At 43.6% G+C, this 24,054-nt stretch overlaps 1 protein-coding gene across 1 annotated transcript in view; it reads right to left on the reverse strand.

Moving 5' to 3' along the window:
- LOC126471298 (uncharacterized) overlaps positions 1-24,054 on the reverse strand; it is a 146,589-nt gene that overhangs the window by 16,621 nt on the left and 105,914 nt on the right. The window contains exon 9 of the mRNA XM_050099418.1: positions 22,062-22,170. Coding sequence (XP_049955375.1) covers positions 22,062-22,170 — 109 coding nt within the window. The remainder of the gene's footprint in view (positions 1-22,061; positions 22,171-24,054) is intronic.

Here is a 24,054-nt window from a genome sequence, read left to right on the forward strand (position 1 = left end):
TGACCCTCCCCCAAAGTACATCCATGACTATTCCCGTGCCAACTGGAATGCCTACCGGGATACCCTCTCCACCCAGGTCGATAGCCACCCCTTCACCTACCACCACCCTGACAATGTGACCGCCAGCCGCGGTGGTCTCGCAGTTCTAGGCGCGCAGTCCGGAACCGTGTGACTGCTACGGTCGCAGGTTCGAATCCTGCCTCGGGCATGGATGTGTGTGATGTCCTTAGGTTAGTTAGGTTTAAGTAGTTCTAAGTTCTCGGGGACTGATGACCACAGCAGTTGAGTCCCATAGTGCTCCGAGCCATTTTTTTTGACGATGTGACCCATGCTGCCTCCTTTCTCCAGCAGACCTTGTCTGAGGCTGTGGAGGCCCACATCCCTACTGTCGCCATCCACCCCCACCATCCTACCTTACCCCCACAGGCCGTCCTCCTCCTCCGTGAATCCCGCCGTCTCTACCGCGCCTTCCTACACACGCGTGACCTGGACACACTACGACGCCACCGGCAACTCCAGTGACACATTCATAATTTGCTCGCAGCTAAGAAACACCGGGACTGGCGACAGACATGCACCCGTTTAAATGCTACCCTACCTATCAACTCGTCCACGTTCTGGTCAGCCTTCCATCGCCTTACTGGAACTAAACCCCCCCCCCCTACTATCCTCTTCTCCATGATGATCACCCCTTCCCTGATACCCTTAGTAAGCCAATCACTTTGCCTCCTACCTCTCCGATGTCTTTTCCATCCCCGATGATCCCCAGTTCGATTACTCCCTCTTCCCGGATGTCCGCGATCGAACTGACACCTCTGTCCCTCCCCTCGCACCTGGTTTCCAGTATTTGGGCAACATTGCACACGCGGAAATCAATGCCCCTATCACTACACAGGATCTCATTGCTACACTCCGCACAAAACGCAACACTGCTCCTGGTCGCGATCGTGTCACCTACTGTCACCTTCGTGAAGCTCCTGTCTCTTTCATCTCCACACTGGCAAGGCTCTACAATGTAGTCCTGTCCACCGGGTAATTCCCCGACATGTGGAAAACCTCCCGTATCATGATGTTCCTTAAACCTGGTAAACCGCCGTCCATCATCTCCTTCTACCGTCCCATCAGCCTTACCTCGGTCTTCAGCAAGGTCCTGGAATCTGTCCTCACCCGACGCATCCACCAGCATCTCCGCTAGCACCGCCTCCTTCCCGTTACCCAGTGTGGCTTTCCTTCTCTTCCGACAACCTTCTCCTTCACCTCACACATCTCCTTTCTGAACAGCTTAATTCCCGTTGCTCCACAATCTTCCTCCCCTGGACCTCGAATGTGCTTATGACTGCGTATGGCATTCCGGTCTCCTCTTCAAGCTCCAAACATTCGCCCTTCCTATTAACTACGTCCATCTGATCGGCTCCATTCTCTCCCACCGTCCTTCCTACGTCACCATCCATAACACGGATTCCTACACCTCTTTTCCCTCCGCCGGTGTGCCCCAAGGTTCCGTCCTCTCCCCCCTTCTGTACCTTTTGTATACGGCGGACATGCCGCTTCCGTCACCCCCTGTCCACCTTCTCCAGTTTGCCGATGACACCGCCTTCCTTGCTCTTGCCCCCACCCTGCAGCGCTCCCAACACATTCTCCAGTCCCATCTAGACCGGTTAACTGCTTGGTGCAACCAGTGGTTGCTTAAGGTCAATCCCTCCAAAAGCCAGGCGATCATTGTAGGCAAAACCACCCCTTCCTTCCACCTCCTTGATTTCTATCTCACCATCTATGGCCGTCCTATCGCCCTCACCCCCACCCTTAAGTACCTTGGCGTCACCCTCGACCGTCACCTCTCCTGGACCCCCCATCTCCGGATGGTCCAAGCCAAGGCACGCTCCCGACTCCGTCTCCTCAAGCTCCTTTCCAGCCGTATGTGGGGTCTGGACCCCCCCACCATACTCCACACCTATAAATCCCTCATCCACCCTATCCTTTGTTACGCCCATCTGGCCTGGATCTCCGCACCCCCTACCTTTTATAAATCCCTTCAAATCCTTGAACGCCATGCTCTCCGCCTCGCGTATCGCATCCGTCTCCCCTCCCCCACGCAGATCCTGTACGATCTCATTCTGTTCCTGCACCTCCTCCTTTTCCTTGAAAGGATACGGATCCTGTACACTTCCCGTAAACTCGATCCTCCTCACCCGCTTGTCTCGCCCATCCTCTCCCACCCCCGCCCGCTGCCACGCCTGTATTCCCATGTCCCGCCCGGTCTCCATCTCTCCACCCTCCTTACCCTCTCCCAAGGTGGCTTCCGCCAGCTCCCCCTCCCTGATGATGTCCTCCTCCCCTCCATCTACCCCTCCTATCAACTTTGATCTTCCCCCCCACTTCCTGTGTCCTTTCCTTTAGGCACCCTCCCTCCCTTCTCTTTCCTTTTCTCCCATATCCTCCTTCCTCCACCCCTCTTCTCCTGGGCTTCCCCTCCCCTTCCTCCCCCTTCCTCTCTTCCCCGTATCTCCCCTGCCCATGGCATCTCTGCTCTCCCCTCTCCCTCTCCCACCCTCCCTCCTCCTCTCTTGGCAGGTCCCCGGAGTCGTACACGCTCAGTGGACTTTCGCGCGCCGGAGATCATCGCCATCAGTGTCTCGTCTGTGTGCCTTCGTTTTGTGTTTAGTGATCTTTCGCCGTCACGCCACCACTGTTCACGTGTGCCGTCGCAGTTATCCGTGTTATGTGCGCCGTGTCAACAAGTGTTAGTGTTTTTTCTCGTCCAGCGTGAACGGCTTCATGTTTATTGTTTTTTGCATCTACATTTTTTGCCCGCCGTTTTTATTGTATTGTCTGTGCCACCTATATGTCATATTGTTGTACCACTCAAGGCTGAAGAGCAGCGCGTAATATGCTGCTGACAGCCCGCCTTGTATGAGGTGATTAAAATTACAATAAAGAAAAACAAAACCCTAGTCCAGCCAGTCTGGTACTCGCTCTGGATTTCATTTCTATCTCGGCTGTACTGCGTTCTGGTCGTTGCGCGTTGTTGACATTTGCCTGCCTCCGGTTCCGCGTGGATTTGCGTTTGGTGTTTGGTGTTGTGGTTTCCACAAGCCTCCGTTGTGTATCTCTTCCTTGTTGTGTCGCTCATAGTCGGTCGTGGTCGGTTGTTGTCGTTGGTCTGTCGTCCGACTCGTCCTGTGTTTACCCGGTGGTGCGTACTCCACCGCCGGCGGCTTCCCCGCCTGGTGGTTCCGGTCCGCAGCCCAAGGCGTTCCCGCTGTTGGTTGTGGTTACTACAGATTATATGCACCATTTTACCTGTTTTCAATAAATAATTGACGGTAACACCAGGAAGTTATCACCTAGTAGTGTCATGTATGAGGGTTCGATGGTCCACTGTCTATCATGATTTGTCGCTACACTGAGCGTAAGGCTCAAATTTTTTGTGGCTGTTAACATTCATCTCTGTCGCTCCATTGTGAGGTTTATCCACGATGAAAAGTAGCAGGCACGTTTAACTTAAGCCTCAAATTTAAATTGGGCTGGACTTGACAGTTAAAATGTAAGCAACCGTCCAGTACCGTTTCAGTTTAGAGGCTCTGAGCACTATGGGACTTAACATCTATGGTCATCAGTCTCTGTTTAGAGGATTATAACCTTAATAGGTCTCGCTGGTTTCAGCTCATTTTAATTGAAAAAGACAGCTCAAAAACGTCTTTGCGTTTCCTATTTAACTTACTACAGAAGCAGATATATGTGCGCCTCGGTAGGTGCGCGATCAGCGAAGCAGATTGCTAACCGAAAGGGCGCGCGTTCTATTCATGGCCGGGTCGGAGATATTATCCGCTCGGGGACTGGGTGTTGTGTTGTCCTTACGTTCGCAGAGTCATAAGTGGCATTCCACTGTTGAGATGGCCGTGTAGGCGCGTCGTGAAAGCCAATAAAATGAAATAGAAAATCAGGAATACTTGTATTGAACTCTACCTTCACGAATCACTGAAAGGCAAGTGACGTCCATACGTGTGTGCTCCTCGTTGTATTGCGCTATGTTACTGGATTACAGCTACAGCATCAGTTGCCAAAAACATTAGCGTTCTTGCAACGAAACTGAAGACGACAACATTTTTAAGCGAGAAGACTTATTAAACTCAGTGCTACTTTGCTTACGTGACGAGTTCAGTACACTCTGTGTGAGGCCTGATCGTACTGGCCATATCACGACCTTAACTACTGCAATGTGGTGCAATGGACTCGCATTCTCGAAGAGAGGCATTCAAATCTCCGTTAGACCATACACTTGCAGATCTCTCACGTTTTCTGAAAATCGCTAAAAGCGAATGCTGGGATGTTTGCTTTGCACCGGAAACGGCATATTCTCTTCCCCATTCTTGACGGATGTGAGCTTATGCTTCGATTCTAATGAATTCTTCATCAACAACACATTAAACACTAATCCTGATTTCTTTCTTTCTTTTTTTCTTTTTTTTCAAACGTCGGAAGACTAGGATCTCACAAGGACACACAGTAATATTGGAGGAAAATAGAAGCAACAACAGCAAGAAACGCGAGGCACCAGCAAAGAAGAATGTTGCTATGAAGAAGGACATTTGTCGTAGCCAGGGTGCTTTCTCATTATAAAACGGGACTGTCTAATCACCAACTAAATGTTCTTTTGGAATTAGGTTGAATTCAAGTGACTAAATACAATATCGTTCTGGAAATTTACGCAGAGCTGGAGACAGAGAGACAGAGAGAGAGAGAGAGAGAGAGAGAGAGAGAGAGAGAGAGGGAATGGGGGGGGGGGGGAGGGGGGAGTGAGTGAGAGAGTGCGCTCACTAGGGATCGAAAATGAGCTCTATATACTCGCTTCAAACTCGCCAGCGTGTCCTATGACGTCATTTCGGAACTCGCCGTCTCCATGAGCCCTGAAACTCGACAAGAGTGTTCCGTCACTGCCGTTTTAACGGAAAACTCGTCATTTGAATCTTTAGTGGAATACAGTGTGTTAACTGTAAGACGGCTGAGTTGTGAGGGGAGTGCAGGGAGAGGAGGAAGCAAACATTGGCTGCCGAGGGGAGAGGAGCCGCTGGCGGTCGGCGGTGGGGCGGGGGGGGGGGGGGGGGGGACAAGGCACGCCTACCAGTTGCAGTGCTGGCACTACAAATTACGCGTCATGCTTACACGAAAGCAGACGAAAGGCTTGGGGAAGTAAAACTCGCTTTAAATGTTGTTCGTAAACGAAACTGAAATCGTCATGTACATTAAAATATTCCCTTTCGCAGCATTCAATCACACGCAATATAATGTTGCGAGCATCGCTACGTAATACTGGTTTCCTTCTAACCGTAGGCCTACCGGTAGGGGTTGTTGGCGACTCCCGAGATGGGCCAGCAACTGCCTCTTTACTCATTTTGATAATGTTTAACACATCTGCACAATAAAAACACGCAGAACAGTACAGCGCAAAACAATAACGAAGCAGACTACAATGTCTACCTTGTACAACACAGTCATCTACGTAATGTTGGCAGCAGTCGAAAGTGCATGCCTACCGAAGCCTGCCGACGTTTACCGACTTCTACCGATTCAGGACTAGGGAGAGGTCTGCCATCTAAAAGTTTACACACTGTACATGTGGACTCGTCCCGCGCAGGAACGAAAGCGAGGACACGAGTTCGGAAGTATACGAGAGCGTGATGAAAAATATTGCCTCCAAATTTGTGTCTGAAAACTCGTAAAACTTCTTAAACAAAACAAACATTATTAACATTCTCCCTCTTTATCCTTTATGTCTACACATTTATTTCTCAACATAGTAACCCTGGCGACGAACATATTGCTCCCTACGTGAGACCAGTTTGTTGATACCGTCACCGTACAGTTTCTGACGGACCCACAATCTCACCTCTGCCTGCACAGCTACTTCACTATCAAAGTTAAGTCCTCGAAGATGTTCTGTAAGTTTTGGGATGGGACCAAGTCGGGACTGTACGGAGCATCATCGATGATCGTGAAACCAAGGTGTCGGATTGTTGCAGATGTTGCAGTCCTCGTGTGTGGTCTGGCATTCTCATGCTTAAGGAGAGAGTGCTCCATGTGTGGACGAACTCTTCGAACTCGAAACGAGTAAAAACGCTCTTTCTCCTGCACCGACATAGTAACGTTACACACCGCCAAGTTATACGCTATAATTCGGAGCTGTATAGCGGCAAATACGTAGACATGAAGAATAAAGAAGCAAAACGTACTCGTATTAACATTAGTTTAAAGAATTTTATAGTTTTCATATAAAATTGTGAGGCATTACTTTTCACCCCGTCCTCCTAACCGCAGACTTGTGGCATTGCCGCTACGTACACAACTTTAGGCATGACAATTATTATTTGCCAGTACAGTGACTGATTGGTTTACAGAAAGCATTGTTCCGTTATACATCCATACATATTATAAAACTTTATCTACATCTATTAGTTCATATGTATATATGTATCTCCTCCTAAGCCACTGGACTGATTTCAACCAAACTTGATACACACGTCATTTAATGCTTGGAAATCATTTCTGTTGGGGTAAGAACCACCTGCCTATCTGTTGTGTACATAGTTCCACGTAGTCAGCGCGTACACAACTTTCCCACTAGAGTGCGCCACGCTAAGCACAACAGCACAGGCGCAGCGCTCGTCCGTCTCCGCACTACGAGATGGCGCTGCCTTAGAGACGGACCAAATTCTTCTTCTGCCGATCCACATATTAATATGTAACACAGCCAATGAGATTGCTGCTAACGTAGAACCTTTTCTCCTCGCGGATCACACTCGCGCTGTAATACCTGAACGTCAGAGGTATTATAACAAGTGTACAGACCTCCGATTGGTCAGTCTGCATTTGTCTGCACCAGTCTATACCAGTTTGCATTAGTCTGTACCAGTCTATAAACAAGTTTCAGTCTGCACCTAATAAGATTATCATATTCCTGTACATAGCCATGAAGATAAATGTATAGACACTTTGTCAAGTATCAGAGATATGTGAGAATAAGATTAACGTACCAAGACCAATGGAACTTCAGATCGTCAATTGTAAATAGCATCCAGAATCAAGTTAAGTAATTTTATGCTTGTTATTATTTTAATATATGTGTGTGAAAATTAATCAAGTTGTGTGTAAAGTTGGACACCGTCAATCTGCTACTCTAAGCGTGCAAGTGACATTTCTATCATCTGACCTAACGGCAGAAGATAAACACGCCACAATAAGACCATGAGACACATTGCTGACACTCGCCTACTTCGTTAGAGCGACAAGCCAAATAATCTGATGGTGTGAGTACCGAAGGTCTTACAGTACGCACACCACACTACCAAAAGGACGTGTATTAGGGTGAAAATGCAGTGCAGCCCTCGACGTGTAAATATCCATATTTTAGTCATCCAGCACTTGTGCATGACAGCACTTTAGAGATTTGCAACAAACATTACATATAATTTCAAACCTTCACGAAAATTCTACTCGCTGACGATCTCCACAAAATGCTGACAGGGAAAATGTTTATCGCTTACTACATTTTCGCTGCTCATGCAGTAAAACTGCCGTATGAAGCATGGCGTTTTATCTAACTACTTCTTTACTACTAATTGTATTCACGACAGAGCTTTGAGACAGTGTTCAAATATACATATGAACGTACCGGAAAATGTATATCTTTGTAGGGCACACAGCTCAGCAGGTATGACGTCATAAATAATGATATGTGTGAAAAACGACGCATCATGCAAGACGTTTAAATTTACTACTTCGTTGTCACTAACTTTATTCGCAACGCATTTCGCAGACAGTAAGCACAGATACCGCTTTAAGTACCTGCAAAATTATATCTCTTTACAGCAGAAAGCTGAGGGGATACGACCTTATAAACATTGAGCTGCGTGAAAATGAAACTCCAAGATGCTAGATATACAGGTGAAGTATGTATACAAATACGTATGGATTTTTTAAATATATGTTAAATATATTTGAGATGTGCGAACGTGGGCAGAGCCACAGATAAAAGCTCACCTAAAGCCCTGGGATGATTTCATCCCAACTTGGTACACATATTAGCTACAATCTGGAAAGAAATACTGCGGTGGTAGGACTGACCAGCCTCCTATTGGAGTGAGCGTGATAAAGTGGAAAGAGAAGAAAAGAGGAGCAGATGGATAGACAGCGAGGGGAGATGAGGTGATTGGCACAGGCAGGAGAGAGGAGAAGATGGACAGAGAGAGGGGGTAGGTGTAGATGGACTAATAGAAGATTGGAATAAATACATAAACCTGCTGTACTATTAGCCCCATCTCCTCCACCCCTTCCGTTTGTCCACTTCCTCCACCCATTATCTCTGTCCAACTCCTCCATCCCCTCTCTCTGTCCACCTCCTCTATCCCCCATTCTTTGTCCATTTCTCCATCCCATCTCTGTACATCACCTCCACCTCCTTTCTCAATCCATCTCTTCTTCCCTTTCTCTCTCCACTTTCTCCTCCTGTGTCTATTCATTTTCTCCTCCCTCCTGTCTTTGTCTATCTCCCACTCCCCTCTCCCTTTCTGTCTTATTTTGCTTCCTCTCTCTGCTCACTTCCCCCTCCTCTTCTCTCTGTCCATTCCCTCATCACACAAAATTCCTCTTTTTGTGTCGTGCAGATAGTATTGCGCCCTGTTCAACATTGACGCTGGTTCAGAGCAGAGTGGCTGAAGTTTTCGGTATTCTGTCTTTCGTAGCAAACTGTCCCCCACCTGTGTCCTTTCATGCTTCACGTCACGGCTTTTTAGACCAATGGGAGTGTTCCTTTCATCTAGTGGAAACTATACCGCCAATTGCAAAGGGAGTACCTTCAAACTGTGCCGTCATCTCACCACTTCTACTCCTGCCGAGTTTATTTCGGACAATCGGACATTTTGTGCCCACTCCTGATGCCTAAAAGCTACACTTGTACATCACAAGAGCATGCAAGCTCCCCTCGCTTCTAAACTGATACTGGTATTACTCAGCTTAGCCGCGAGTCCATAGAGGGTGGTATATGTGACGTACAGTATAACTGGTCAGCATTTCCACCCGGAATTTGCGAGTGTAAGTCGGACCTTCCTTGATCCGCCTTGGTGGGTCGTGTCGTCGGACTATCCTCCTAACTGTGCGCGGTGCAGCTCTCGTAAATGTCGTCCCGTGCAGATTGTCCATTGGCGCATTGGATGTCTCTGTCGGTGGAAGCTAATTATTTGAAATTGCTGTCGATCAACTTTGGGGTATCTATTTACTCGGAATTAACATTCAGAATGCCGTAATATCACTTTTATTCCTATTAGATCAATAATGAAACACTCATGTCACCAACTACTCGTAACCGAGAGCATGGCTACCGTCAAACAAGACAGGAAGAGCTCTTAACGCCGACTGCCGACTTTGGCGCGCAGTCCGTATCTCCTACTAGTTTCGTCACAGTTCGTGGATTTCCGATAAAGTTCGTACTTACTAAGATATGCATTTGTTAATGAACGGGTGTGAATTTTAACGAGGCAAAATTATGATAAATAGTTTTAAACATCCAGAAGCTTCTCCTAGTATTCATGTTGTCATAAATGACTTTAATTATTAAATATAAATAAACAAAATCGGTGACTTTGGCGCCAAGATGGCGGTACTTCCCGTCATGTGTATTTCCCAGGCTGACGCTTGTTGCTACGGTCCTGCGCCGAGCACCACCCAACTACGCGCGACATATGGTCGCTTCGTCACCTAATCAGCCAGCGTGGGAAATGCTCTCCGACTCATGGCCGGCTACGGACTACACTTCCTAACTATCGTGAATACATCAATAAGATACAATAATTTATTAAAACTGGTAAAAATGTCTTCCTTACGTAAGAGGCATCTTATAAGCACCACAGACCTTTCATGTGATCAGAATGTGACTCTATTTAATTGCGTCTCAAGCCTGTTTATATCCGTCTGTAAATACCCCAATGCTATTTTCTAAAGAATTTCTCCGTCGCAGGCAGGGCTTGGCCATCGCCTGCTCCCTTCGATGGACCACCTGGGGCATTCGCCGTCTCCCTTGCCACGGGTCACAGCCTGCTAAAAACATTTCACTGTACGTAGGCCGTGGCCGGGCAACCCAAATTTGTCCCAAACACAAGCATCTCTTCCAGCAGCTTTTATTTTTCACCTTTCGCTCATTGAGATGCAGGATTTGGGTTCAGTCTGTTAATACCGTCGAATCGAGTGTCATACCTTTTTGCACAACGTACAGTACATTTTGACAGGCAAATCTGCTGACTGTCACTGAAGTATATCATGTGACATATTATTCTACTCGTTAAGACATACAGAATCCCATTTAAAGTGCGAAATTAACATTCATTCAAGCTGCCACCTTATATATCCGCCTTCTTCCATGTTCAGTTTTGTGCTGGGTCAATCAACAGTTAAAAAATTGATTGGAGTCATTGCAAAATTGTTCTCTACTGCTGAATTTATATAGACCAACTCTCTATTTTAATTTGACGTAGCCCAAACAGGTATTCTTTCGGTCTATCTTTGTTTTTACAACACAATTGATTTACTATATACCACAGATCTGAGTACAAAAGCTAATGTTTTTCCAGAATTTAACATGTTTTACTAGTTTTCCGACTTAATAATTTTTTTTTTAATATGAAGCCTTTTCTTTCTGTTCTGTGGTTTTCTATAATTTTAATTTTAAATTTAAACACAATAGACATTCTCTTTCAATTTATGTACTGTATATTTGCATCTGACTTTAATGCAAATTTGTGCCAGTCATAATTTTTAAATTTGAGAAGAAATTTTATTTGACATCAAGATTTATTTTAAATAATGATGGAGATATACTGAAGTTGAAGAAACCTACATTTAAGATTACCCTCCCTTTTTCAGCACTTATGTCTTATTCTCAACCTCACTTTCTATGTTTGTTGGTAGCTTCTATAGCAATTATAATTCAAGGAAGTTTCATCCCTTACAATAATTTCTTAAATCATCTTATATTTATAAGTACCATTTCCATAACTTCACAAGCACAATCCCATTATTTTTTTATTCAACATCACAAACATGGTCATATCCCCCAAAAATCTTAAATTTATGCATTATAACTTTACCTAAGAAATAAATTATTCATTGCCTTTTACAAAAATATTAAATCTCTATTCCTAATAATTACCCTGTAATCATCAAACCAACCTCATCAAATTGCAAATTATTTTTGTACATAACCCATACATCAACAAACACATTATATACAAAAATCTTAGCATCAAAAGACGATATCAACACCTGATTTTCTTAACCTAGTTATGTTGTCAGAATACGAAATACAGAAAAAAATGTCATTTATCTGTCAAGGTTAAGAGAAATTCAAAAGTATTGTTAACAAAAAATCTGTTTCTTACACAAAATTCTTCAAAAATTATATATTTTTAAGCTGTCCGCTGTGGCCGAGTGGTTCTAGGCGCTTCAGTCCGGAACCGCGCCGCTGCTACAGCCACAGGTTCGAATGGTGCCTCAGGCATGGATGAGTGTGATGTCCTTAGGTTAGTTAGGTTTAAGTAGTTCTAAGTCTGGGGGACTGATAACCTCAGATGTTAAGTACCATAGTTCTTAGAGCCATTTGAACCATTTTTATATATATTTAAACAATAACCAACTCTTTGTGTCCACAACTTTTTCAATTTAACCAGATACACGTTATTATGTCGTTTCTCATCTATCTTCCACGTGATTCATTGAAGTTGTCATCCTCATCTTCATGTGCCTCGATGTGTCTTCTATGAGTATGGAATGACGGTCGACAATGAGAAAGGCTACAGAAGGTTTGCGAGTACTGTGAATGCTTGATTGCCTTCATTCCATTTCGCATGTACCCATGGCGAAATTATATTGAAGATCTATTATTAGCAGTATAAAAACTTATATTCTTCGTCAATCCTCGAATCTTTATGCCAATCCATCGTTGGTTAATTCGTCTCCCGCTTCCTGTACGAATAGTCGTCTCTCATCTCTCGGTGATACGTTTGAAAGTGTTGCGATATGCCATAAGGAATATATTGGACATTTGTATTGTTACAACAGTTAAAAAATGGGTTTTTCTTTTGGTAAGTAGATGCAATAATGCTCTTATATAGGAAGAGATTTAGAAAGTTTTCTTGATTTCTTCTGGTCCAGAACTTCTTTCTTCCTAATCTTCTGCATTGAATCCTGTTTTCTTGTTGCATCTTGCTATCTTCTCACGTGTGTCTTCGTTCTTCTCTGAACCGGGACTTGGGATTTAAGACCTGCTTACCCTATTTATTGTACAATCAATTCTTATAGTATTGTGCATCCCTCATTGTATGAGCTTGCTCTTCAGGATAGATTTGACATCCGTCCATCGCTTCCCTTGATTATCCCCCTGAGTGTTCAGGAAATGTTCCGCCATCCTGTACCTTGGATTACAGAAACGCGCCTCTTCTTCTTCCGGTGAATTCAAACACTTGTTTGTCATTGATGTAACACATCCGCCTCCATTATAGTTTGGTGGACATCCATCATATCTCCATATGCTGCTCTAAACAGTTTGTGACGTAAGTGGTAAGTATCTATCACTTTAGCAGAACTGTTGTTATGAAGATCGCATGTGACTTCCACATGCATAAAGATAGCGTCATGTCGGCTCTATCCAGGTTTTGTCGTAGATCCCCATACTTTTCCACAGAGGTGTTATCCTCTTGGACAGTTGCCGCCAAAAAGGCATTTACACACATAGTGTTGCTTTCTTTCACGCCTAACTGCTCTACCCAGTTTTTCCATTGATCTGACCGTGATGACATTGCATTCTTCTTCATGCCTTCGCGTATAATACAACATTTTGAACACCCTTGTTCGTCTTGCACCCCAAATTTTTCTAGTTTACATATTACGAGGTGTGGCTAGAAAAAAACCGGACTAGTACTGGTGAAACAATAAAACGAATGCAATAAGGCTGAAAGTCGCGTGGCCTGTCACGTGACTCTCGGTCCGCCTACTGCTCGAGTTTCATCTGCCTCCTGCACTCAGTCTGCCCGTGGCGTCTGTTTTAAGTAGTTGACGTTTTGTCTGTGCGTCGGAAAATGTTGAGTGTACAGCAAGAACAGCGTGTTAACATCAAATTTTGTTTCAAACTAGGAAAATCTGCAAGTGAAACGTTTGTAATGTTAGAACAAGTGTACGGCGATGATTGTTTATCGCGAACACAAGTGTTTGAGTGGTTTAAACGATTTAAAGATGGCCGCGAAGACACCAGTGATGACACTCGCAGTGGCAGACCATTGTCAGCAAAAACTGATGCAAACATTGAAAAAATCGGTAAACTTGTTCGACAAGATCGCCGTTTAACAATCAGAGCAGTGTCTGAGTTAACAGGAGTTGACAAGGAAAGTGTTACGCAGATTCTTCATGAAAGTTTCAACATGAACAAAGTGTGTTCAAAAATGGTTCCAAAGTGTCTCACAATTGAACACAAGGAACGCCGAAGAATGATTTGTTCTGACGTCCTGGAAAACATTGAAAGTGATCCCACCTTCTTACAAAATGTTATTACTTGCGATGAATCGTGGTTTTTTACTTACGATCCCGAAACTAAACGCCAATCGATGCATTGGAATACTCCTGGTTCTCCACGACAAAAAAAAAAGCACGAATGTCAAAATCGAAATTCAAGGCAATGATGATTTTTTTTTTTGACATCAAAGGGATTGTGCACATTGATTGGGTACCAGAGGGACAAACAGTGAATCAGCATTACTACATTAGCGTCCTGGCTATCCTACGTGAGCGAGTACGGAGAAAACGGAACGATTTGTGGAGAAAAAAGTCATGGATCCTTCACCAAGACAATGCCCCAGCTCACAGTGCGTTGTCAGTGAAGACGTTTTTGGCAAAACACAACATTCCCATATTAGATCATCCACCCTACTCACCTGATTTGGCCCCCTGTGACTTTTTTCTTTTCCCTAAAGTCAAGTCAGCTTTGAAAGGAACTAGATTTGAGACTGTTGAAGCAGTAAAAGAAAAAGCGACGGAAGTAATGTATGGACTTACCGAAAATGATCTGCAGCATTGCTATGAACAGTGGAAAATTCGTATGGAGCGGTGTAGAGACCGAGGAGGAGAGTACATTGAAGGAGATAACATGAAATTGTAAATAATTGTAAATAAATGTTTTTTCCAGCATCAGTCCGGTTTTTTTCTAGCCGCACCTCGTATTACCACCTATTTTAGTTTTTGGGTTGCTCTACCAATCTTTATCAAAGCAAAAATTATCATTAACCCCTTCTCCCTTAAGATACATTACAAACTTTACAAATACTAAACTACTAAGAGACTTTACAAAAATTCTCTATTAAAAAGTATACTTAAGTTTCATCTTATTAAATCTCTTCATAACTTTACATCTCTTTTAACAGATCAATATCTTTTATACCCATTCTACATGTACACTTTCTTTTTTCTTTTCAGTATTAGTATAAATTTAACGGTTTCCTCAGCTTCATCACAAGTAATAGTAAGAGTAAAATTGATGGTGATGAAGTTTACTGTATTATTCTGTCCCTTTTTTTCTAACTACAGGAACATCATACTATAAAACTCCGCACCTTGACTCCAACTCTGGATACTTTTTCTCTGCAATTCCTTCTTTGCGGCATAAGCTGTAACAGAACTTCAAAATACAATATGTATGTCTACTTCCTGTCTCCCTTTAAAAACTTTCTCCATTGTCCAATTCCATTGTTCTAGAGTTTGTACTTTTATCAGTTATAGTTATCCCACCTCCTTCTTCCAAACAGTAAACTTTTATATTACTTTTTCCCTCTATCTTACTCTTCCTTATTGAAATCATCCCTGTGTCAAACCCACATCCCTCTTTCTACATACCTCAAAGAAATAACATGTTTCTCGCTTTCCTTAATCATTCAGCTCTCCCTCTTAATTCTTATCTCCTAACAACCTCTTACATCAATTTCCCTAACATCTCCTTTTAACATTAACTTGTGGTAACTTCTGCAAATTATAAATACTTCTCATACTCTCATAAATGTCTCCTCAACAAAATGTTCACGGAACAAACCACAAATAAATACTTCCTTCTTAGACAATACTAAACACACACAATTTCATGGCTTCTTTCCGTCCACAAAATCAACTTCTTTCTACTTTACGCTACATTTTAAGAGAGAATCTACTACTATTTCGTCAAACTACCCACATGCTAATCTCTATCTTTCTCCTTTCTTCCTACTCATTTCCCATAACACATTTCCTCTTCAGAATGATTACTTTAGTTCTTACTTTACTGTTCTTCCTTCACAACTATCTTTTTGATACACTGAGAAAGTTAACCAATTTATTTTAATGAGGTAAGTACAAAAAATTTTATTTGTATGCATTTTCTTAACTTCCCTAGTTTTTTACTTCTACATTTTTCTTTCATTGGAATTTGGATATCTGAGACATCTAATTTTTCTTCTGTTTTACCCTTTATACACTTTCAAGTGACTCACATGGTGCAAGCCCAATGATTTTCCTGTTTTTGGGTTAATCAGTTCGACTGCATTATCATGAACCACCTTACTTACCTCCATAGGGCCTTTATATACCGGAAAGAATTTATGGTTTTGATGTTTTTTCTTGCTAGAGAGAGATGGTGGGTTTTCACAAATACTTTTGTCCTAGTGAAACTACTCATGAGGTTGCCGTTTTGTGTGCCAGGCTCTTTCTATTTAACGCCGCAGCCTTTAGATTGCTCAGTGCCAATTTTACTAGATTTTGATGTTGTACTCTGGGTACTGGTGTGAATTTAATTATTTCCCGACTTTTATCCGGTGCTGGCTTATTTTTCAGAACAGTTATTGGAGGTAATAAAGTACTGCTATGTGGCATTTCATTTACGACATCCTGGAACTCAAATGTCTGTCCCACCTGTTGTGCTGCTTGCTACAATACAAAAGACAGAGGGTCCCCAAATCCTTCATTGTTCGTCAGCCATGTTGGCGCTCGGGATATATTTGGAAATGTAAATGAATTTAATCTTATGCCTTCGCAGAGTATTTTGCCATTGTGCTGAACGATATTGTGGTCCATAGTCCGACAGCATTTTATCGACATGACCAATCTGTCGAAGCTTTACTGATACTGCTCCCAGCTGCGTTTTTCAAGGGAGTAAACGTCACGTATTTCGACGTTAATTCTAGGACCACGAAAATGAATACATGACCTCTATGTGTGCGAGGGAATGCGTCCATGAGATGTGTAGCTGCTATGTGTCTCAGTTCCTCCGGAATGATAGGGAACATTGGTGGTCTCGTTTGAAAAGTTAAATGATTTACTCTCTGGCATTTCTTACATTTAGTCGAAACCTGTCTGATTCTTCACTGCATATTTGCGAAGCGACAAGACATCTTTAATTTTTTTTAAAACATTACTTATGACGAAAATGACTGTTCCTCAAACGAGTGCACCAAATATAATTATTTATAAAATCCTGTGGTATGCACGCGACCCATAAACTTGTATCTGTGTTACGTCTGTAGAACAACGCATTGTCCTTTATGAGACAGAATTGTCTAACGACCTTTGATTCACGGTTTTTCCACTTAGCTTTGACTGTTGCGAGATCTGGGTCTTTCTCTTGTTCCCTGCTTAACTGTTTTAATGTATTGGTGACGTCATTTTCAAATATAAATTCCAGTGCCTTGTGGTCAGTAAACACATTGGTTTTACTACCAAACAGGAAGTATCTGAACCCACGAAGCCCCTATAGTACTGCCAAGGCTTCCAACTCTGTGATCGAGTAATTTCTCTCACATTTGGTAAGTATTCAACTAGCGAAAGCTATTGTCTTTCTTATCCACTTTCCGTTTTCTTCATATTGTTGAAATAATACCATCCCTAACCCAGCTTTAGCACCGTCGGTGGCCATACAGAATTCTTTCATTAAATTGGGTTGCACTAAAACTGGGGTCATTGCCAATGACGTTTTTAGTTGTTGGAATTCCTGTTCTGCTTGGGCATCCCATACCCAGGGCAGCGTTTTACTAGTTAACGTGCATAAACCTGGGGTAGCAAGGGTTTCTATCAAAATGAACTTTTTGTAGATGTTAATGAGCTGCAAGAAGCCACGCAATGTCTTTCTGTTGTACGGAGTACCTAAATTTTGTATTGCTTGCAGTTTGCTAGGGCTTGGTTCATTTCCCTGTTCAGTAAAAATATGGCCTAAAAACTCAAACTTTTTTCCCAAAAACTGGACTGGTCCCAGAACTGCTCAGCCCCTGGAGGTTCCTGGGGGAGACTAGTTCTAAAGATTAGGCCGCTTGGAGAAGGGAATGGCGTCCCAGGCACTGGCCACCAAGTACGTATTTATAGGTCCCATATTGTTTGCTTCACCTCATCTGCCCTATTCTCTGCTACGCCCATCCCACCTGGATCTCTGCCCCTCCTACCTTTTACAAATCCCTTCAAATCCTGGAACGCCATGCACTCCACTTCGCATATAGCATCCGCCTCCCCTCCCTCACACGCATCCTGTATGACCTCATTCCATTCCCACACCTCCTCCTTTTCCTCGAACGGAAACGGATCCTCTACACCTCCCCCTCACCCACTTGTCTCTCCCATCCTTTCCCACCCCCGTCCACTGCCACACCTGTATTCTCACGTCCCACCTCCTCTCCATCTCTCCACTCTCCATACCCTCGCCCAAGGTGGTTTCTGCCAACTCCCCCTCCCTGATGATGCCCTCATCCCCTCCATCTACCCCTTCTACTTTGATCCTTCCCTTCCACCCCCTGTGTTTTTCCCTAGGGCACCATCTCTCCCTTCTCTCCCTCCTCCCTTCCTCCCTCCCTCCTCTCCCGCCAGGCTTCCCCTACCCCCTACATTCTTTCCTCCCCTTCCCCTCTCCTCTTCCACTGGAATCCACACTCTCCCCTTTCCCTTCTCCCCCACCTTTTCCCCTTTGACAGTTCCCCAGACTCGTACACGAACTCGTAATATCTCTGGCCGAAGAGCGGCGTACTTTTGCCGCTGCCAGCCTACCTCATATAAGGTATTAAAATGACAATAAAGAAAAAAAAAAAATTGCTTTGGTGCCAGCGAGGCGCGTGCGGCCAGGATTTCACAAACTGCAGACACATGCTGGGCAGTCTCAGACGTTTTCTAAATAGTCCAGTATACTGAGCTATGCTGCTTATAAGACCTTTCCGCTCAGAGAGCAGCTTCGTGGATTTTTTTTTTCGCGAATTAAACTTATCTTAGCCGGCCGCGGTGGCCGAGCGGCTCTAGGCGCTTCAGTCCAGAACCGCGCGAGTGCTACGGTCGCAGCTTCGAGTCCTGCCTCGGGCATGGATGTGTGTCATGTCCTTAGGTTATTTACGTTTAAGTAGTTCTAAGGTCTAAGGGACTGATGACCTCAGATGTTAAGTCCCATAGTGCTCAGAGCCAAAACTTATCTTAGAAACTGGAGTGAGACAGGCTGGCGGGGATATACTAGTCTCTACATTCTCGTGGGAAGCCCAGCAGCTTTTTATTGTTACAAGTTTTTTTTTCTTGTCCTTCAGGACAGCCAGGAATCACTCCACATTGGAGAGAATTTCTCTCCCTCTCAAGTTGGGAAAGTAGCTAATTAAGCGATCTAAAGGAAAAACCTTGAGTGGGAGTTCAGGACGTGGTTTTTTTTAGAAAATTCTGCCACAGGTAAATGGCTGAGAAGTGGTACTTGGAATCTTAGTTTTCTCAGATTGTTCATCAAACCAATCGCGAACAGCTGTGGCCCTGTGCTATGACGCATTGTCATTCATAAAAATTCCATCGTTGTTTGCGAACATGAAGTCCATGAACGGCTGAAAATGGTCTCAAAGTAGACGAATATAACCATTTCTAGTCACTGATCGGTTCAGTTTTACCAGAGGACCCAGTCCATTGTTTGTGGACACAGCCCATGCCATTATGGAGCTACCACCAGCCTGCACAGTGCATTGTTGACAACGTGGGTCCATGACATCGTGAGCTCTGCACAACATCCATACCCTATCATCAGCTCTTACCATCTCGGGGCTCATCCTACCAGGCCACGGTTTTCCAGTCATCTAAAGTCCAACCGACATGTTCAAGTGCCTAGAAGCGGTGGTGCTGGCAATGACAGACTATTAGCGAAGCCACTCGCGGCGGTCGTCTGCTGCCATAGCCCGTTAACGTCAAATTTCGCCAAACTGTCTAAACGGATACGTTCGACATACGTCCTAAATTCATATATGAGTTGACTTCACGCAATGTCGCTTATCTATTAGCACTGATAACTCCACGCAAACGCCGCTACTCTCGGACATTAAGTGATGATCGTCGGCCACTGCCTTATCCGTGGTGACATGTAATGACTGAAATTTGATGTTCTCCTCGCACTCTTGACACTGTGGATCGCGCAATATTGAATTCCCTAACAATTTCCGAAACTTAAGGTCCCATGCGTCTAGCTTGAACTACACTACTGGCCATTAAAATTGCTACACCAAGAAGAAATGCAGATGATAAACGGGTATTCATTGGACAAATATATTATACTAGAGCTGACATGTGATTACATTTTCACGCAATTTGGGTGCATAGATCCTGAGAAATCAGTACCCAGAACAACCACCACGCCTGAGCATTGAGTCAAACAGAGCTTGGATGGCGTGTACAGCAACATGATACCACAGCTGATCAAGAGTAGTGACTGGCGTATTGTGACGAGCCAATTGCTCGGCCACCATTGACCAGACGTTTTCAGTTGGTGAGAGATCTGGAGAATATGCTGGCCAGGGCAGCAGTCGAACATTTTCTGTATCCAGAAAAGTCCTTACAGGACCTGCAACATGCGGTCATGCATTATCCTGCTGAAAGGTAGGGTTTCGCAGGGATCGAATGAAGGGTAGAGCCACGGGTCGTAATACATCTGAAATGTAACGTCCACTGTTCAAAGTGCCGTCAATGCGAACAAGACGTGACCGAGACGTGTAACCAATGGCACCCCATACCATCATGCCCGGTGTACGCCAGTATGGTGCTGACGAATACACGCTTCCAATGTGCGCCCACCGCGATGTAGCCAAACACGGATGCGACCATCATGATGCTGTAAACAGAACCTGGATTCATCCGAAAAAATTACGTTTTGCCATTGGTACACCCAGGTTCGTCGATGAGTACACCATCGCAGGCGCTCCTGTTTGTGATGCAGCGTCAAGGGTAACCGCAGCCATGCTCTCCGAGCTGATAGTCCATGCTGCTGCAAAAGTCGTCGAACTGTTGGTGCAGATGGTTGTTGTTTCGCAAACGTCCCCTCTGTTGACTCAGGAATCGAGACGTGGCTGTACGATCCGTTTCAGCCACGCGGATAAGAAGCCTGTCATCTCGGCTGCTAGTGATACGAGGTCTTTGGGATACAGCATGGCGTTCTGTATTACCCTCCTGAATCCACCGATTCCATATTCCTCTAGCAGTCATTGGATCTCGACCAACGCGAGCAGCAATATCGCGATACGATAAATCGCAATCGCGATAGGCTAGAATCCGACCTTTATCAAAGTCGGAAACGTGATGGTATGCATTTCTCCTCCTTACACGAGGCATCACAACAACGTTTCACCAGGCAACGCCGGTCAACTGCTGTTTGTGCATGAGAAATCGGTTGGAAACTTTCCTCATATCAGCACGTTGTAGGTGTCGCCACCGGCGCCAACCTTGTGTGGATGTTCTGAAAAACTAATCATTTGCATATCACAGCATCTTCTTCCTGTCGGTTAAATTTCGCGTCTGTAGCACGTCATCTTCGTGATGTAGCAATTTTTATGGCCAGTAGTGTACCATTCTGCGTTCAGAGTCTGTTAATTCTCGTTGGAAACCCTTCCACATGAAGCACCCGAGTACAAATGACAGCTCCGCCAATGTATCGCCCTTTTATACCTTGTGTAGCGATACTGCAGCCATCTGTGTATGTGAATATAGCTATCCCCCAACTGTTGTCGCCTCAGTATATTTTGTCCCATACAAAACTCACGGCGGGGGCATGTGACACTTTTGAAGGTGTACGTCGGATGGTGTGTCGAGGTCTGTGATCCCTGCAGTGATGGACGAAAAGATTAAACTACGCTCCTGCAACAGGTTCAACCTTCTTTGCTTTCTTTATTTCTATGATCACGAGTAACAGAAGAACAACAGAGAGCCAAGCAACCGTTCATCACTGTCATCCACCTTCTAACTGACGTTGTTACTCAGCACCCAGAAGTTGGACGATGGCGAAAGGACCTTTGTCAATGATTGCCGCTATGTCGTGACATGTCTAACATAGTGATTTTCTACAAGATGGGAACCGCGCGACCGCTACTGTCGCAGGTTCGAATCCTGCCTCGGGCATGGATGTGTGTGATGTCCTTAGGTTAGTTAGGTTTAAGTAGTTCTAAGTTCTAGGAGACTGATGACCTCAGAAGTTAAGTCCCATAGTGCTTAGAGCCATTTGAACGATTTTTCTACAGGATGTTCCATTAATCTGAACCATCACCCATAATGTATTGTCCAGAAGCCAAATAAAGTTGCCAACTAAATGTTTTTTAGCTACCAGGTGGACATTAGCCACAATGATTACCTTTCTTTTGACTTTGTACTTAAGGAAGATATGAAAAGCAGTACTTAGTTTTTAAATAACGCCCTATATTTCTCCTCTACACGTGTATCACAATGTACCATTTGCGTAAACGTGGCGTTACTAGAAACATAAACAAACCAGACTTTGGCTCTCCTGCAGTAGTACACAGTGAGGTAACGTGGCTCGTCCATTTGTGGAGTTGACAGCAAACAAATGGGAACCCAAGAAAATTGCACATCCACCGTTTTGTCAACAATAATAGTTTTTTTCTAGACAAACATTTATTTGCGGTGGTCAAAATAAATAGTACATCCTGTACAAGAATTTATATGAAACTGTAGACCTATGAATGTACCGTTGATGTTATAATGTATTTAAAAGTTTCGTTACTTGCCATGGCATGTCGTTTTCTAGTTCAGTCATGTAATTGACGTCATCACAGGGTGGCATACAGTCACAAACTTTATTCTGCGTTTTAGGATCGATCACCTTGATGAGAGAATCTGAAACATCAGAGAAAAGTGATTTCAAAACAGTCGTAATTACGTCTTCACTCAGTCTGTTCCTTTTTTTTCATGTCTCTCGGTAATACGCAATACAAGTGTCTCCATTGTTCGCTAAATTTCGCACAGTTGTACAAGTATTTGTCCCATTGCCATCGGGGAACACTGTTCAGTTTTACATTAAAAGTATTTGTTTCATTGTCATAAGTTACATATGGTGTACACTAATAATAGACATCCAGCTTCAGACATATCGGAAACTTGATTCTGAAAACTCTATTTAGTTTAACGAAATCATTGTATGGTATTTTATGTTCCTGTTATTTACATTGCTGTCAGTCCAGTCGCTCTTTTCAGTAACCCTAAACGAAAAACTCATTTTTTGTTCAAACTATTTTCTATTTGTGCGTTGTTTTAGTTTGATTACAATTGATTTTCAGTCCAAGTTTCAAACTTCCTCTGTTAAGTTCCTATAATCTGTTTCACTCTCCCTCATTCCAGCAATCCATCACCTCGTATTTCTGAAATGGCTTATCATACTTCGTTAAAAACCTCGTATTTCTCAATTTCACCCTTACTCATTACTTACTTCACATCTCAAATTATTAGGAGATAACAACCACCACTTAGGCAGTAACCTCAACTAGAAAATTGTAAAGAGATCATGACCACCTGTACATGCTGCTGTGTGGATAAAAAAGTTTTACTGATCGTTAGTTACGACCACATAGATCATCATCAAATCCATAAAAATCAATCTTATGTATTTACATGTTATCCGGATGGCCATTTATTAATGTTATCAGTTTATAGGAAATCGTACGGCTTCATAGCTATAATGATCAAAAGACTTCGGTCACAAACATGAAACGATGAGAAACAATTATTTGCTTTAGTCTACAGTCGTAATTTTTATTATTCCTACTGACAAATGCTTTCTATTTACACAGACGGGAATGGGAAGTGTAACACAATCAACAGCTTGACCGAACGCTATTGAACTGCTACTCCAGTATTAAATTCTCATCCTTATGCGGATTTATTTTCAATACAGAAAAAAAAATCATTCCTACAGAATGTCAGGCATAGACAGCGAGGTCCTACGTAACATGCGAAAATACTCGTATTTCACCAAAGGACCAGTGTAACTGAAAACGCTTATCCCCTTTGCACGAAACTAGCCCCAACCGCAACATCCTAGGTAACAGTCTATATGCTAGCATGTGATGCTGTAATGTATTCCACCAATACCTAAAAATTAATCCCCCTCCCACCCTTCTCGTCACGAATTAAACCTTACATTATACAGTGCGTCCCAGTAGAAATGGTCAGAATTCAGGATATAACGGAAACGATCATTTCAAACAAAAAACTTCATATGGACGTATGCCATATTCCTAACGGTTTCCGATATAGGTTCCCAGGATAGAACATATTTAATGTACATTGTTGTTGTTTTATGTGAAATGTGTACAAGTACATCTCAAGCAATGTTCGCCATGCGAGTGTTCATTGGACACTGATACGCATAGAAAGTCTCCGTATAATGGTTGTTGGATTGTGCTGCACCATCTTAAAAATGTGTTGCTGTTCCTGCACAGGTTGTTGAACTCCATGTTCGGAAGAAAAATGGGAGCTTGGAAGAATACATATATCACCAAATTTGAAAACTGGCAAATACTCGATGGTCATGAATTTGAAGTGTCGGAAAGCGCCGACGTTATTTTTCGACAGGAGCAGAAGCCGTGAACATACACCATATCTGTATATTCTTCATCAGTGTAGATGCGTGGCATTTTAGCAAGTGCGTGTACAAACACACTTAACGGATGTTTCTCTCTGATATACTCGCTCACAACACACCAGGGACAACTGCACGTTGAA

The sequence above is a fragment of the Schistocerca serialis genome, chromosome 3 (genome assembly GCF_023864345.2).
Source record: "Schistocerca serialis cubense isolate TAMUIC-IGC-003099 chromosome 3, iqSchSeri2.2, whole genome shotgun sequence".
NCBI classification, from domain to species: Eukaryota; Metazoa; Arthropoda; class Insecta; order Orthoptera; family Acrididae; genus Schistocerca; species Schistocerca serialis.